Genomic DNA, 16,867 nt, shown 5'->3' with positions numbered 1-16,867 from the left:
AATAACTCAAGCCTCTAAGAACTCAGATACCTTTGCACAACTCAATGTTAGTGGTACTTCAGCGAGTTTCCATTTCTCATGTCTCTGACAGCAAGTGCTTAAGCTTGTTATGGCCAAGCTCTGATAGAATGACCAAAACACCCATTACCAGACATGATGACTGAGAGTCAAGAAAGAATAAGCCACATGAAATTATACCTATGAGGAGAGAAAAAAGGACCAAGAAAACTTGCCATGCTCCCCTCACCCTGTTGCTGCAAGCACAGATAGAGGTGGCAGGAAGAATCAAAGCATACTAGATTTATATGCAGAAGCAATCCAGGAGGGTGACACTGTACTGGTATTTGCCATAAGTCTCAATACTTCCTCAGGAATTTGACTGTTTTTTTCGAAAGACATTAAGCATTTAGCTCCTGCAGTCAATATGGACAGAGACTTCTTTTTTTTCTTAACTGAGGTGAAAATCAAAGTTTTTCTACTGCATATAGAATACATGAGACATTCTTAATATCCTTTGTTCACAGTCATAGAAAGATTATACCCTGTGAGAAATACAGTAGCAGTAGAAGAAATTTACCTTTGTTTCTTAAATATGTGAAATGCTCTGTCACTAGGAAAGTTGGAGCGATTGTCAGTTTCTGGCTGGAAGGAAACAGACTGCACAGAGCATGGCAGCAGGAGAGACACCTGTGAAAAATATAAAGGCAGCCATTAGACTAACATAAGTCTCTTAATTTATCCAACAATCTGAGACCTAGAAAAAGCATGGAAAAGACGTGATGAGGAAACCAAGTATCACTAGTTGAGCTGTTCAGACAATAGCCACATCCCAATTGCTAACTGCTAGTACACACCAACAGTTTTACAAGCTACATTACACTACAGCAGCAGAATGACACAACATTATGAGTGGAAGCATCTTGTCTAAGAAATTTCTGCACAACAGATTACAACTAATATAAATACAGCATAGGAAGAACGATCTGCAAACAGCCTCAGTGTACCTTCAATGTAAAGCTCCAGAGAACACAGGATAGTGGGTGCCAATTCCTGTATTATTATTCTTTCTCCTGTTTGAGAAGTCTACATCTTCAAGTAACAAGAGACCTCCACTTACAGCTTTAACTAAAAAGCTCAGCTATTGACATGCCCTAGTCTCAGGAAATACACTGTATTTTCTTTGTCAAGAGTAGTCTCCATTTTTAAAAGATGGAGGAAACAAGATACAAAATACAAGATACAAAACACACATTCTTACCACCCAGCTTTAGTTCCCTAACCCAAATGACTGGATCAGGAAACCAGTTTTCACAAGCTACATTATCTCCACTAAAGCTTCATTTGCCTAAAAGGAGTCTGTAGCTATGAAACAAACCCACTTCTTCCAAACTACATTCTGATATTGCACCTAACCAACCATTCTTCTGAGATCTCCAAAGTGAAACTTGACGCTGTCAGATTTACTGGCTGAGGTCAGAGCCTGGAGCACAATGCAAGGCTACCAGTGGCAAATCAGTGCTAACAATCACTGGAGTTAGCAACTCACTTGCCCATTGACCAGAAAAAAAAGTAGCTTTTGGACACTTGCCAAAGATGACATGACAAGATACAGTGGAAGGAATAAGATTTAACATTAAAGCCATCACAAATAAAGGAGCAACCACACAAAGGTTTGAAGCAACAGTCAGTTGAGATCTGCCAATTTTTACCTTGGCTGTGCTGCTTTCATAAGCCCGCCTGAGCCTCTCATGCAAGCTGGGAGAAAAAGATGCAATCCGTTCGTTTTCAGCCAAAAGCTTCAGCATCCCCTTTTCTAAACGGGAAATAATTCTGCCAAGACAACACGGATAAAACACAGACAGACATAAACAACACATGATCAGACATAAAGAAACACTTATGCTCATTTTTTATGAGACTACCAAGCAGAGTTCTAAGCCCCAGGCATCCAGCATCTTTAGGGACATTTTTATTGCTGCATCTCATGACTTTCCCATTCCTGCATAATTAGACTGAAGTTCAGTAGATAGATAAGTGCGAGGAAAACTCACAGACATCCAAATCCTTGTCAAGTTGTATGTTCTGAGAGAAAATTAACAACCCTATGCCTGTAAGTGGTAAAGCTCTCAAATCCAAGCACACTTGCTTAATCTCACACACTTCTGCAGACACAAGCAGAGGGAGAGAAAAAGAAATAAGCAACTCACTCATACTGATAATCCAAGACTTGAACAGCAAAATAAACACAGTTGTGCACACTTCGGAAATGCTGCCTCCCTGATGCATCTAAGGAGAAAAAAAAAAAGAAACATGAAACAACAGCACCTATCACCATTCATAAACTAAAAGAACAGCAATTAACTCTCAAGGAAAGCTAACTCTCTACAAAAAGTAGATCAGGCATCAACTGATGTTCCTGTAGCTGGTGAGTTTTGTTCCTAATCTCAGCCCTAAGAATCAGTGACTGGCAGAACACAGGTCAATCAAACTGGGGCATCTGGGGGTGTGTGTGTGTCTTGCCTTAAAGCTACTCTTTGTTTTTTTTATATCCATAAAGCACTCACTGCATCAAACTTAAGTCTGAATTTGACCAAAAAAACCCTCAACAAATACACATCTATATGGACGTATCCTGTGCACTCCTAATCCAACCTTAAATTTAAACAGCTCATAACAGCTCAACAGCACTTTTGAGATGCAAGGACCAGTGGAGGAGAGACTTTAGCATATCCATCCTTCTCTCTGAAAGTCAGCATTAACAAGAAGCTACAGCAATCTGACACCATCACAGAAAATCAGATACAAACCACCTACAACCCCACTCTATTATATTGTGGAAGCACTTCCCATACGTACATGATTTTTGTCAGCATCTCAGATGAGTCCTAGTGGTCAGAAGGCACTTTTATGGAATTTAAGACGAACTGTCCAAGCTAAAGGGAACTGCTCTGTATCACATTATCACGCCATGGAAGTAACATTCTTTCCCCTCAATACTACTGCTTACCTTTACCTCTTTCATTGAGTTCAAGGTCACTATCCCCATCTTCTGCAGTAGAAGTGCCTTTAGATGTCAAAAGCTGCAGAACAAAAAAGAGCTCCAGAAAAATATTTGGTACCAGGTTTTCTGTAAGAGAGGAAATGAGATACTAAAGGTGTGTATTCAATATTGACCTGCTTTAATAAATAAAGCTGAAAAGATAAATACCTACTTTATTGTACAGCCAGCAAAGAACTCCATCCCCCCACACAGCCACAGTATAAATCAGTACGGGTATTATAGGAAAGACGTGTTAGGGAAGGATCTGGGTTCAGAGAGGACCATACAACTTCAGCCTACTGCAGCTCAGAGTACTGAATCAGGTTCACCTCCTTCCCTAAACTTTTACCTAGTATCCATTTATTCTAATGGCTGTATTGGCTTAGTTTATTTTTCCAGATGTTGTTTGTACACTGTAACTGTCCCGCAACTTACACTTCTCATCCCCCTCCCAGTACACATGCAAGTTCAAAGCTCAAAGAAAGGTCAGTCTCACATCTTCTGGATCTTTACCTGCTATACATGAGGAATAGAGCTGTGCCAGACACTCCAATTGTTTCTTGCAGGAAACTTTAGTAGCATCTGCACAGGTCACCAGATGGCTTTCAGCAGGAAGGCTAGCACTGCGAGTGTAGCTAGGCTTAGTAGGAGTACCAGGATCAAGAGATATCCCTGCAGGAGAAGATGCCTGGTGCTGCAACTTGCATCTGAAATTCAAGAGCAGCAACATACCATGTAACTGAGGATGACACACAGCAGCCACGTGGCCAGAAGAGGTCTTTCCCTTGCAGCTTAGCAAGAAGGAATTCCTGCAATAACTATCCATGTTACTTACACTATCTAAAGCTGCTTTTAGCATGATAGTAATTTAACTCATCTTTCAGTAATGAGAAAGGATCTTGGGGCTAACAATCAAAAGACTCAAAAGAATGGCATTTAAATTCAAACTCTGCTAAAACAGTGTCACTTTGACCAAATTATCTAACTAACCAATGTTACTGCTTCTCATCTAAACTGCTATTTGTTAAGGACATGGAATCTATTAGAGACCAGGTCCTAACATACAACAGCTAGACACTTTACAAAATCTATGAAAACATGGTTCACATCCAAACCTTCAGAGGTATTTATTTCTAAGTTAATGATGCCCTGAGAAGATCCAATACCACTAAGCGGAAAGGCAATGCCACAACTGATTAAATCCCGTACTGACACAAGTTAAACAACAGAAGGAACAAACTAATTGCTGGATTCTAAATCAACAATGATCACTCAGTTAAATACAGAGATATTGTTAGAAAAGATACCTACAGAGGACATCCAAAACACAGCCTGCAGAGAAGCAGGAAAAAAGCCAGTAACAGCAATATCAAATGATTGTTAAAGATTCCAGTGGAACACCCAGCACTTGGATCATCATACCACTTCTTACCACTGTCTCAAAATTACAATCTTTAAAAGGGGAAGACAGATACGTTTTTAACTGCAGCAAAGAACTTTTTCTATTGGCGTATCTCTAGTGGAACTGCTGGAATGAAGAATGAATTAGTCCCAAAATGGGTGTAAAAAGGTTATTTAGTAACATTTCCCTTACAATGAACATAAGCACCTGACTGACAGAACTGAAAAAAATTATTTATTAAGGACTTTGTAAACCTATCAAGGTAAGACTTCAGTAATGCAGTTAGACTCTGCTTCACTTCTGCCTCAGTACTGTCATCTGCCTCAGCACGAATTTCACCTTTTGACCTTGCCCAAAGCAATCCAGTTGGCTGAGGGCTGTGCTAGTTTTGTACCTCACTTCACCAGCACCTCTGAGGACACAACAGCATCTCCCAGCTCTCAAGCACGATGAGTCAGATGAGAACACCTCACAGGCAAGACCCAGCTCACATGCTGCTATTTCACCAACTTTCATTTATATGGATTAAGTGGGAGAATTCAGGTAGAATTCAGACTGCAATAGGTACTTCACTTAAGTCCAGAGAGGCAGGTTTGAATCCTGAGCAGTCTGTTGCAGGTTAGGTACAAACAATAACTTGTGAGACTCTACTGGGTCTGTTTCATCCCGTTCTGGACCCACTGAAGTGAACTTCGAGGCTGAGCAGGAAAAGAATTCCACCCACATGTCCTGAGGAGTTTCCTCAAGAACAAAATTTACAAAGAAGAGCAACAGTTCTGACAAGCTACAAACAACAGTTTCTTTGCTACTATGCTTTGCATTTTTTATCCTAAAGTATCAGTCCTCACAGACTAACAGTGATAATCATTCACAGAGGACGAAAGCCACACAGTGACCGAACAGCAGACAAAATTAGAAGCTAGAATTCACCTCATCTCCCCGTAAATATAATTTTCAGTAGATAACTGCAGTAGTAACTTTTAAAACAGAATCTTACCCTACCCACACCTTGCTTTCTCTGACTGCAAGCTTTTGTTAGCCTGCCTAACCTGCAAAATCATTAACACTTTCCCAACATTTCCATCATTAACCCATTTTCTGCAGACCAGACTATGATTTCCATCACATGCACAATCTTCAAACACAGCCTAATTACAGCAGCTCAAAAACACTTGCTTTGCCTGTGCAACCTAAGGAAAGCTGCACAGGAGATAGTCACGTGTGCAAGCCCATGAACAGGCAATCTTACAAGAGCAGTGAGGACTGACTAAATCCCTGAAGATACAGTGAGGGTCACGGTTCCAGAGTCAGCACCCCTCTAAAATTACAAACATGAGTTAACTGCATTAATATCCTAGTCTGATACCAGAATCACACTTGGGTTTTAGGCAAATTATAGTTTAAGGTCCCCAATATCTATTTTGGATATTCTTCTGGTCATCTCCACTCTGACCGTAAGACAAAATAATTAAGAATCAACACAAGCTATCACCACCCTGCTCAGACCATACCGTTCTTTCTTCAGCATCTCCCTCTCCTCTTGAAGGCTGTTGCTTATCATAGACGTAAGGTTTCCTTCCTGGACAGCAGTAAAGGCCTCAATGCTTGTCCCAGATGAAAACCGAGCAGCTGGAGACTGGCTGACAGGTGTAGAAGTAAAGCACATCTTTGGTTTTGAGAGGGGGCGCTCAGCACTTACAGGAGTTGGGTTGATTCGCCTTGACGGTTTGCTTTTGCTGAAAAAGTGAGAAACAATTCCACTGAAATCAAGCTAACCAACAACAAAAACATTAGGTCTCCAGAAAGATATGCATGCAACTCTTCCAGAAGAGCCTGATGCTAAAACAAAACAGATATGGAGTCTCAATATTGAACTTCTAACCTGTGTGTCTATTTGTTGACTTTAGTGTGGTCACTGAAGAAAAAGTCATGGAACTACAGACTGCTACGAGCAGCCTGCTGATCTTGCTGCAAGCCACAGAACAGGTAACACTGCCACAGAACTCCTCCAGACTTCTTTGAGAGGACACAATATGCCACTCAGTTTTCATAAGAAACTAACTCACCTGCAGTTTCTAACAAGACCACAAGAAAGAAAAATACAAGAAAAAAACCCTAAAGCCAAACATCAAGCTGCCACTGTCTATCAGAAGAGTAAAGGCTCCTCAGCTACCATAGACCCTTTTAAGTTTAGGGAAACCCATTCTTCTTGCATATACTGCCTATATTTGTCTTTCTGGAAGAGGATCTGTAATGCAGTAAGAGACACACTGGAACTGAGATACAGGAACATAAAGCATTACACTTCTCAAGGAAATGCTGGTTGCTACGTATTGGTTGCTTTGGTGCTCTCAAAATCGCTGTAGTGTTGACTTCCTAACACTCGGTGACCTATTTCCTCACTCTTTATCCTAGTCGGACATAGTGCACTTGGGGAAGAAAGACTTACTGCTTATGCTGGAAACAAACCTTATCTCCCTTGGCCACAGCATTATCTAGACCCAGCATCTGCACCTGCTGTACAGACACACAGACCTATAAATTTTCAGCTGCAATTCTGCACGTCCAGCTAGAAAGCCCTACTCTCAGAGCCCAGTGCCTCATGCATGAAGCAAACAGGCTGACATGAAAGCCTTGCATTTGGTAATGAGGATTTTAAAGAGTAAAATCTCAAAAAGGACTGAGGCAACAGGTACACAGCTGCCTGGAAGCTAAGCCAAAGCTTAGCCAAAGTCACCAGGGAGACCAAAGCTTGCTGCAGACCAAAGAGATTCTGTCCATGATCGCACAACAGAAACAAAGCTGCACCCTAATATCTATTACCAGAAACCACAGAACGTCAATCTGAAAGCTTTTCTGCTAGTATCAGTAAAGCTGAAGAGCCTTCCAAAATTGCTCTTCATTAGCAATTGCTATTGTGTTAAACAAGAAATGTGAAGAGCCAAGATAATGTTGACTTGTTAGAACATGCAAGGACAAAGTTGTGCTCAGCTTCCTATCAGCTGGTCTGTGCTCCAGCAAGCTGCAGGCAGCATCACAAGTGACAGGCTACAGAGGCATTTTGGGTGAGTTCACAAAGTGGAAACCCAACTACCCACTGAAGTGATATTCCCCTCATGGCAACCGTGACAAAGTAGCTGACCAAGGAGCTCAACAGCCAGCCCTGAGTGGTGTTTATTACAGCATCTTCCCTCTGGACACACATAACAGGATAAGCTACTCAAGGAACAGTAACCTGCAGCACAACCTGAAGGAGGCAGCAAGGCAGACTTGCTCTTACTTTGTCCAGCCAGAGGCAGCACCCATGGGTGGAAACTCCTCCAAGTTGTTAAGATTTAGCTGGCTGGCTGGGGATCTGACAGAAACAGGAGGCACTTCACTCCGCTTCCTTCTCCCTAAGCTCCACGATGCACCGTCACTCTTTCCATCTTCCTCTTCAGTAAGGCAGTGCCCCAGATCCCGAGCTACTGGACGGCCAGAGGCACTGACTGAGCTGCTGCCTCTCCTTCGGCCTCGTCTCGCTGGCAGGGCTTCAGGTGTGGCTGTGAGGAAGCTGCCCAAGCTGGCCTTCTGAGATGACCGCTTCTCACCATGGTTAAGCAGAGGGCTGTACCCAAAGCTTGGACTGCTGCTGGAGACCATGCTAGGGAAGTCACCACACGGGCTGGACAGGCTTGACCCAGAAAAAGAAGAGGAGCTGCTGGATGCCACAGCAGGAGAAAAGCTGGTATCTGTGGTGCAGGTGGTTACCGAAGTGCTTTGGGAAAAGAGCTGCACACGGCTGCTGGTGGCATGGCCTGCCCTTCTTTCTGATCCTGTCCTTTGGCTTCCATGGGCCTTGGAATTAGGAGTTTTAGCAGGAGTAGAGGGTCCATTAGTCAGGATCTGGCTGGTCTGCTCCCTTAAAAAATTTAGCAGAAAAGGCACAAAGTCTTTCTGAAGCAAACTAAGAGATATGAGCTTCTCATGGATGTGGTTCTCCTGCAAGGGAAGAGGACAAAGCATTAACATAAAGAAGCTGCCCGACCCCTTTTGTCCATGTGCCCACAGTAGTAACTGTGGGACTGCAATACCCAGTAAAAAAACAACCTGACTTGTCAAAGCAGGTCACTGAAATTCAAGGGACGCTAGCACTGCTCACAGATCTGAAGCTCAGTCTCCACACAAGCCATTTTGTCAGAAGTTTTCAGAGGGAGTCATTCACTTTGGTCTCTGACTGGGAAACAGTGGAACTGTTCCATGGAAACATCACTAATACTTACTGAAGCTATGGCCAGTGAAAACTGGAACAACTGGCACCTCTAAACCAGCGTTTCAAAGACTGAAGCAGCTAATTCCAACAGAAAAAGCTAAAATTTGCAACTTGTCCATCCCCTGATTCTTTAGGAATGCCACCTGCTTCCACAGAGGGGTGCTGCAACAACAATCATTCAAGTACTTTGACTCCTGCAGTACCAAACACAAGACCAAAGCTGCTCTTCCACTTCAATTAAATTATTTTGCTCCCATGAGACCTCACAGAGGTCAAAACAGAGACGGTGCAACTTTAAGGTACCTGAAGTTTATACTTATGAAACTTAAAACCCAAACCAAAACACAAACTCAACACATTTAAAATCTAAACAGCTGGCGGTGATCTTAAAGGGTATATCCAGACAAAAAAGACCTCATGTTACATGCATAGTTCAAAGTTTTGCATACTGGGTACAACTTCTCTTGTTTCTAACACTGCACCAGGTCTCTCTTTTCTCAAAGTTAGATTCAGCAACATTTACAAGAAGCAGCTCTCACAGGCAGCAACGTATTCCTTACTAATACTGAAGCAATTGCAGACATATTCCGGTTTATTTGTGCTCACACCTCCACTAGATGCAAAGTCAAGAAAGCAAATGCTATTTCTGAAGGACGTTTTTCAATGAAACCAGGCAGTGACAGTGTGGCCATGACTAGACTCCTACAATCCTCGACACCTATGCTGAAATTCACATGTGACAGAATGAGATCAATTCAGCTTCCTGGAGAAGCAGAAGTCACCAACATCACCTGGATAACAAGCTGAACAGCCAAGGCTCACTGCTTTAGCATTCCATCACCCCATGAAAAAAGACAGGTCAGAACACAATCCACAAAGGTATGGGAAAACCCAACTCCTTACCAGCTCTAGTACAAAACTGCCATGAAAGCTAGAGCAAAATGCAATGTGCGATTTCCTGGGGTGCCCCCCTGAGTTTAGAATCATAAAATCATAGAACAGTTGCGTTTGGAAGAGACCCTCAAAGGCCATCTAGTCCAAAACCCTGAAATGAGGAGGTACATAGAATCACAGAATAGTTAGGGTTGGAAAGGACCTTAAGATCATCCAGATCCAACCCCCTGCCATGGCCAGGGACACCTCACACTAAACCATGTCACCCAAGGCTCTGTCCAACCTGGCCTTCAACACCACCAGGGATGGAGCATTCACAACTTCCCTGGGCAACCCATTCCAGTGCCTCACCTCCCTTGCAGTAAAGAACTTCCTCCTTATATCCAATCTAAACTTCCCCTGTTTAAGTTTTAACCCGTTACCCCTTGTCCTATCACTACAGTCCCTAATGAAGAGTCCCTCCCCAGCATCCTTATAAGCCCCTTTCCGATACTGGGAGGCTGCTATGAGGTCTCCATGCAGCCTTCTCTTCAACTAGATCAGGTGCTCAGAGCCACATCCAGCCTGGCCTTGAATGTCTCCAGGGATGGCACATCTACCACCCCCCTGGGCAACCTGTGCCAGGATTTTACCACCCTCATTGTAAAGAATTATTTCCTCAGGTTCAGGCTGAATCTTCCCTTTTTTAATTTAAAACCATCACGCCTCATCCTATCGCAACAGGCCCTGCTAAAGCCTGTCTCCCTCAGCACAGAGGCACAATACCAACTGCATCTGTGCTATGCACAAGGTCAGGAGTTTCTGCAGCTGACTTTCCAGAGCACAATCTGCTTTCACTCATCTTCTCTGTGCAAGTTAACAGAAGTCTGGCTCCTCCATGGCCAGATAACAGCGACCTGTCAGCAGCCACCAAGTTTACTGCAAGCCTTTTATCCTTCACACCCCTCCCCAGCGCAGTGTCACCTGAGCTGGCAGTGGCTCAGGCTTCATAAACCTCCACAGGCCTGCTCCTGCAAGTCACAGTTTAAGGCAACTTAAAACGCTGGTCCCTTCTTCCCGCACAAGTTCAGGATGACAGCGATAAGTGAGTAGTAACTCACGTGGGTGACAGCAGCGAGTTTTGCTTTTGATCACTATGTAACATGCTCTGAGGGGCTTAAGCATAATATGCTTTACTACAGGCTAGCGGAAGGTGTCCCTGCCTGTGACAGGGGGCTGGAACTAAATGATCTTTAAGCTCGCTTCCAAAGCAAACCATTCTATGGCTGTCGGTGAAACACAAGCACTCTTATTACCGCAGGAACCCAAGCTCTCCAGCCGTACCCCATCAGAAAGCGCAGCCTGCAAACCCCACGAGAACCGTCTCCCAGCGCTGACAGACCCTCCCCAACACACAGGCGGCACCAGCCGCGGGCCGGGAGCCGCGGTAGCGTTTGCACCGAGCGCTCCGGACTGAGCCGCGCCCCGGCTCCCCCGTCTCTCTCCGGGACCTTCCCCTCCAGAGCCGCGGGAAGCGCCGCCCACCGTGTCCCCGCCTTCCTCGGACACCCGCTGCCCTCCGCTGCCCGCGGTCTCCCCTGTCACACGAGCCCAGAGGCCCCGGCACCGCCTTCGCGCCACGCTTCCCAAGCAGCGACCGCCAGCTCCCCCCCCCTACCGCTGCCGCCCGCCCCGAGCGCCGCCGAGCTCGGCCCCAGGGATGTGACCGGCTGCCGCCGGCCGCCTCGCCTTCCCGCCGCGCTGCTCAGAGCCCGCCCGCCACTACAGACGGAGCTCGGCCCCCTGTCCCGGCCGCCCACCGGGCCCCAGTTTGTCCCACGCGGGACTCGCCCCTCCCGGCAGCGCGGAGCGGCCGCCCCCAGGGCCGGAGCAGACAAACTTTCCCGCACGGCCCCGCGGAGGGAGGGAGGAAGGCAGGGCGGGCGGGGGGCTGGAAGGCCGAGCGGACGACACGACCCGCGGCGCGTTACCTCAGCTGGGCGGTGGCCGGGGCCGTGCAGGAGCCACCGCACCACGGCAGCGACCGCCACCTCCTCCCGCAGCAGCAGCTCCAGCACCGCCGCCATTCCCGGCTCCCGCCGCCGCCGAGCACGCGCACAACCCGCGGCGGGGCGGGCCCGTGCCGTCCCGTCCCCACCCTCCTCTCCCCGGCGCGGGCGGGCGGTGGCGGGGCTCCCGGCGGGGAGGCGGGCAGGGGCGGGCCGGGCGCGGGGCCGGGCCCCCTCCCCATGTCAACACGCGGGGCACGGGGCGCCTGCGCCGGCCCGGGCGCGTCTTTTCCTCTCATGCGCGGTATTTGCTTCCCCGGCAGGGCTCGGGGCCCGGCCTAACGGCGGCGGCCCCTGCCCGGGGCCGGGGCGGCGGTGCCATCCCCCGCCGCGGCTCCGCGCCCTCCCGCCGTTGCCGGGCGGGGTCCGGCCCGGCCCCCTTTGGCGGAGGATGGCCGAGGAGTCGCCGAAGCGGCGCAAGGCGAATTTCAACGAGGCGGAGACGGAGGTGCTGATCGAGCAGGTGCTGAAGCACGAGCAGCTGCTATTTGCGGCGGGGCCCGGTCGCGCCTCCCCGGGCCAGAAGCGGAAGGTGTGGGAGCTGATCCGGCACAAGGTGAACCCGGTGGCCGCTTGTCCCCGCGACGTGGAGGACCTGAAGAAGCGCTGGCGGGACCTGAAGCGCCGCGACCGCAGCAAGCTGTGCCGCCTCTCGCAGGGCTGCGGGCCGCCTGCTCCCCCTGCCCTCGGCCTCCTCCTGGCCCCTGAGGAGATGCCCCCAGCCGCCGCGCAGCCCGCCCGCCGTCACCACCACCACCACCACCGCGCCTACGGCTCCCTGCTGCCCGCCGAGGCCGTGCCCATCGTGGGTGGCATCGACACGCTGGAGCTGCCCGGCGCCGTCGTGGGGGAGATGGGTGAGTGAGGGACCGGCCCCCTCCGCGGTGCCTTCCCTGCGGGAGCCCCAACAGCCGATTCCCGGTCTCCAGGGAGGGACGGCGCTGAGCGGAGCGGGCTGGGAGCTCAGTGCGTGCGCGCCGCGGGATGCGGGTAGCAGCCTGCTTTGGGTCACTGCCTTCTCTCTTTGAAGTGCGAAACGTACACGTGCGCGCACAGAGCGCGGAGGTTTCGTGCTGTGGGTCATAAGGGTGCATCAGAACAGCCCCTAGGAGTAAACTCTGTCTCGTGGTAGATGCCCGTCTATGAAGCATTAGATCCAGCCGCCTGTGTTCACGTATTTACTCTTGCAAACACAAAAAGCCGTGCCGGCGTGCAGGTGTAGGCAGTAGAGAGTGCTGCGAGAACATAACTTCGTGTGTACCAGAGAGACGTTGCATTAGTGAGCTGAAAGGATCGGCTCCGGTACCACGGGGTTTCTTGCAATTGCAGTGCTTTGTAAGTGCTGTTACTGGTTACCACGTGCAGATAGAGCTTGAAATGAGCTTGCAAGCTGAACTTTGCCTCTTGGAACCTAAAACTCAGCTTCTGTGGTGGGGCTGGTAAGGGATCTGTAGCATGCAAATACATGGTTAGCTGGTGAATGCGTCTTTATGGTTTTCTTCCCATTTATTGAGGTAATATTCTAAAAGCATCAAAGATAATACAGTGCGAGTTGCAGCATCTTGTTTTGGGGACTGTTGTGTTCAGAGTATAGAAATTTGGCAGAAAATCAACCCTCTTGTGTTCCAGCCAGTCCTCAGGGATCGGAGGAGCTGGATGCAGCCAGGCTTGATTTCTGATCTTGACCAGTTTGACACTTGTGCGTCTGGTCACGTTCAGAAAGAACTTTCACAATTACAGATTCACAAACAGGTTTACTGAAGCAACAGAAATACAGATTGGGAATTGCTGTTGATAAATTCACTTACTGCATTAGTGCTAAAATCCAAAGGTAACCAACAATTAATTGAGCTCATATGGAAAAACTCCTTGGTAATTCATTAAGTACGGGTATCATCCAATGTATTGGGAGGGTCAGATTTTACCAAAGAGGCATCCCTGCTTTGGGGAGGAGAGAGGAGAAAGCCCACCAACTTGTCTGCACAATCAGGTCATGTTCTCATTCTCTGCCTTGGAGGTAGAGTTCAATGTCAAATTTATACTTTTGAGAGAAGTGGAGGTGAGACTGTTGTCAAATTACATGTTGCTGCTGCCACAGAAGTTGGGGGGGAGAAGCCACTTTCTCACTTTGTAGAATGTTTGGGTTGGAGAGGACCTTTGGTATATTCGTTGTATGTAAATGAGGAATAATGAGCGTTTCAGTCAGGCTGCTCAAAGGCTATGGGTCTTGTGCAATGAACAGAACCATGAAACACTAGCAGCACTCCCTCTTCAACCCACCTGAGGCAGCATTAAGGGCCAAGCAGTCTCTGCCTGCATCAGGGTGTTGCAGCTACCACACCTCGTTAACCCCTTCACCACATATCTCATTCTTACAAGTACTAATGTTAGTGCTTAGTGGACGAGAACACATTTCACTGACCACAGAGGTCATGAAGTTTCTCACTGTCTCTTGTTTGCTTTTCCTTATCCTCCCTCTCCTCTAGGGTTTAATGATGATCCTGGCCCATCTCATCAATCCAGTCTTGAGAAGATGAACCTCAAAGAAGAAATAGTAGTGAAGGTGGTAGAGCCAGAAGAAAGCTCTGAGGACATGGCAGTGGTTCCACCTAGCCAAGAACAGCTATCTTTTCTGGGGACATCAGGCAGTGGTTCCTCTGGGAAAGTAAAAGCCAAAACAAAAGGCAGGTCCCAGGCAGACCAAAATGAAATAACTGAAGAGGACCTGGTGCAGATTCAACAGAACCAGATGCAGGTGATCCAGTCTGGTTTTGACAGTGTCAACCACAATCTTCGGCTGCTGCAGCAAGGCATGCAAGATCTGAGTAACAGCCTCAGCATCATGGCACATACACTTGTTGCTATCAAAAACGTCTATGTGAAAAACAACACTGGCCCCACCACGTATGCCACCACCTCTACTCAAACCACAGCCGGGTACCTGAGCCCAGGATCCCCCCAGGTCTCTCCTGCTGAGGGGAGAGGTAGAGCGCAAGTGGCTGGAAGCAGCAGCAGAAGCAGCAGCTGCAGCTCCAGCTCCATGTCACAAGAACCAGGTCCTTCCGAGTTTCCCAGGCCCCCCCTGAGAACCATTAAGAAAGAACATCCAAATGGCTGCTACTACTTCTGCTTTGCAGATATGTAAGAACTTGAATATATGTAAAGTGACTGTGCTGTTAGGTGCTGTTGTATGTTCTGCTCCGGCCTGTGACTTTGAAGGAGCAAAATGGACTTGCCTCCCACATTTTTCCCAGTGGGAAACATTTCACTGTAGGTGGCATTAAACACTAATTTCCAGTCTCCTGTTTGTTAACTCTGTTGAAGCTGGCTAATTTTAATTCTGTTTTCTTTATCCTCTTACTCTCTAAAGAAACCAACCAAACAAAAAACATTTATTTTGACTAAGACTCTTGTCTGTATCATCCTTTGTTTAATGTGACCTTTTCAAAAATAAAAGGCATGAGAGTAGGGTAAAAAGTAACACTATGGTTACTGATGGTCAGGAGCTGTCTTACACAAGTTGCTTCATTTTTTGATTAAACAAACCTCAAAAGTTGTTAACTCTTTAAGTACTTGCTTTTTCTAGTAATTATAATGTTGGGTGGTTCTTTTGGTTTTTCTTTTAAGTCTGAGCTGTGCAAGGCATCGCAGGAGGAGGTTGAAATCTGTGCTTACTCTAGGAACGTTTTAGGACTGAGCTGTTATTCATGAATGTGCTCCTCAGAATTCATACAGCATCGTTCCAGTTGGCTGTAGTTCATTCCCAGCTTGTCAAATGCACCTTTCCCTCAGAGGCACTTTGCTTTATTAGCAGGGTAGGCTCTTTCTTCTCACATGGTTAAAATAGAGAAATACAGCAAAAAATAGCAATTGATGAGCAATGCCTGGTTTTGACATGGAATAACTTTTCCCCATATGGTTTATAAGCAGGCTGTATCTTCACCAGATTTCAAAAGCCTTCTGGAATCAATGTCAAAACATTTGAAATATAGAAACCAAAGAAGTTTCTGCATTGTTTTACGTTAAATGGAAGCTAGAGTTGCTCTTAAACAAATGTCAGGAGGCAGCAGCTGACTTTGTTCCAGACAGACCAAATGCTTCTGCATAGTTTATGAAGCTTTCATCTTTACCTGTTGGAGAGATGAGTAGAATCTTCCATTCTCTTAACTACGTATCAAGGAAGAATAAAGACAAGAGTTGGAGCAAAAAGTAACCTGTTAAGTATCAACTCTGAAAAAAGCACAAAGGAATCATTTAATCCTAATGTGAAAAAATCTCCTTTTCACATTTAGACAGGAGAAGGGTGATTGCTGCCGCTATTCTTGAGGCGTGCTTAAGCCTGGTATGTTTAACACTGATCTAGTACTCTGCTTCGCACAATTCAAAATTAGCAGAGGTGCTGTGTTTCTATGTCCTGTGCCCATACTGGAGAGGAAACAAAAACCCTCTGCAACTTTGTCTGATGACCTGAAAAATCATGCAGATCCTCCTCTTTAAGTATTTTCACCAGTATTAAAGCTCTATGGATAGATTTGGCCTATAGCAATGACTAGCTGCCTCTAGTTTTCCAGTCATTTGGCACAAGCATTCCTGCTGCCAGACTTCAGCAGCTACAAATGGTACAGAGGATTGTAACCCAATTGTCCCTCTCCTAGCAGCATAGGAACATGTAATCATAGGGTGAGATACGTCATTTCAGCAGTCAGCTTTGGCAGAGCTGTCTTCTGTAAAAGAGACACAGGTGCCTCAAAACCAGACAGCTGCTGCCTGGTTCACCCTGTGAACACAGGGTGGTCACGTTGTCAGTGTTTCCCTTCAGTATTATAGATGGTGTAAAATATGCAAATACCTCAAAGAATTAAAACATGTACAGCACATTGTTAATTGGGATTAATGCCTTGAAGTAAAGGCAGTTCTCATTTTCAGGTCTACCTTAACAAAAGGAGATGGTGCTGGTTTTAAAAATGGGAAAGAACTAATCCTTCTAAATCTGGTTATTGAGTCAATGTTGTTAAAAGCCTTCTAAATTAACGTGTTGGAAGCATTATTTCTCTCTCCATTAGTACAGATGGGCTCTCTAGAGCACTGTTTGCTGTAACTGCAGAAGACACTCTTAATTTGTGTTCTGATGGCCGAAGCCAATTAACGCTACTGTGACATTCCAGGTAGATGAGCGAAATGTGATCTGAAGTTTACCTGGTCCTTTTGGGCAGCAGTTTGAGCTTGTCCGG

The 16,867-nt window shown here is 46.7% G+C and overlaps 2 protein-coding genes across 4 annotated transcripts in view; one reads left to right on the top strand and one right to left on the bottom strand.

Moving 5' to 3' along the window:
• CDAN1 (codanin 1) overlaps positions 1-11,890 on the bottom strand; it is a 30,245-nt gene extending 18,355 nt beyond the window's left edge. Inside the window, exons 1-8 of one of the 3 annotated variants that reach the window (XM_057403895.1) lie at positions 11,559-11,781; positions 7,723-8,423; positions 5,954-6,178; positions 3,554-3,747; positions 3,008-3,127; positions 2,208-2,286; positions 1,710-1,830; positions 578-687 (exon numbers count right to left, since the gene is read on the bottom strand). In XM_057403895.1, coding sequence (XP_057259878.1) covers positions 578-687; positions 1,710-1,830; positions 2,208-2,286; positions 3,008-3,127; positions 3,554-3,747; positions 5,954-6,178; positions 7,723-8,423; positions 11,559-11,654 — 1,646 coding nt within the window. In that variant the 5' untranslated portion in view covers positions 11,655-11,781. Of the gene's footprint in view, positions 1-577; positions 688-1,709; positions 1,831-2,207; positions 2,287-3,007; positions 3,128-3,553; positions 3,748-5,953; positions 6,179-7,722; positions 8,424-11,558 lie in introns of all 3 variants that reach the window. The other 2 variants (XM_057403894.1, XM_057403896.1) reach the window with 2 other exon arrangements.
• A 79-nt stretch (positions 11,891-11,969) lies between these two features.
• On the top strand, positions 11,970-15,205 carry LOC130596377 (uncharacterized). The gene is made up of 2 exons (XM_057403909.1): positions 11,970-12,493; positions 14,123-15,205. The coding sequence occupies exons 1-2, from the start codon at positions 12,028-12,030 to the stop codon at positions 14,779-14,781; spliced, it is 1,125 nt and encodes a 374-aa protein (XP_057259892.1). The 5' UTR covers positions 11,970-12,027; the 3' UTR covers positions 14,782-15,205.
• The last annotated feature ends 1,662 nt before the right edge of the window (positions 15,206-16,867 follow it).

Source organism: Pezoporus wallicus, unplaced genomic scaffold (genome assembly GCF_028554395.1).
Source record: "Pezoporus wallicus isolate ANWC-B61680 ecotype Strahan unplaced genomic scaffold, APGP_CSIRO_Pwel_v1 contig_8673, whole genome shotgun sequence".
Taxonomy (NCBI): domain Eukaryota; kingdom Metazoa; phylum Chordata; class Aves; order Psittaciformes; family Psittacidae; genus Pezoporus; species Pezoporus wallicus.
This window is presented reverse-complemented; position numbering and strand designations above follow the sequence as displayed.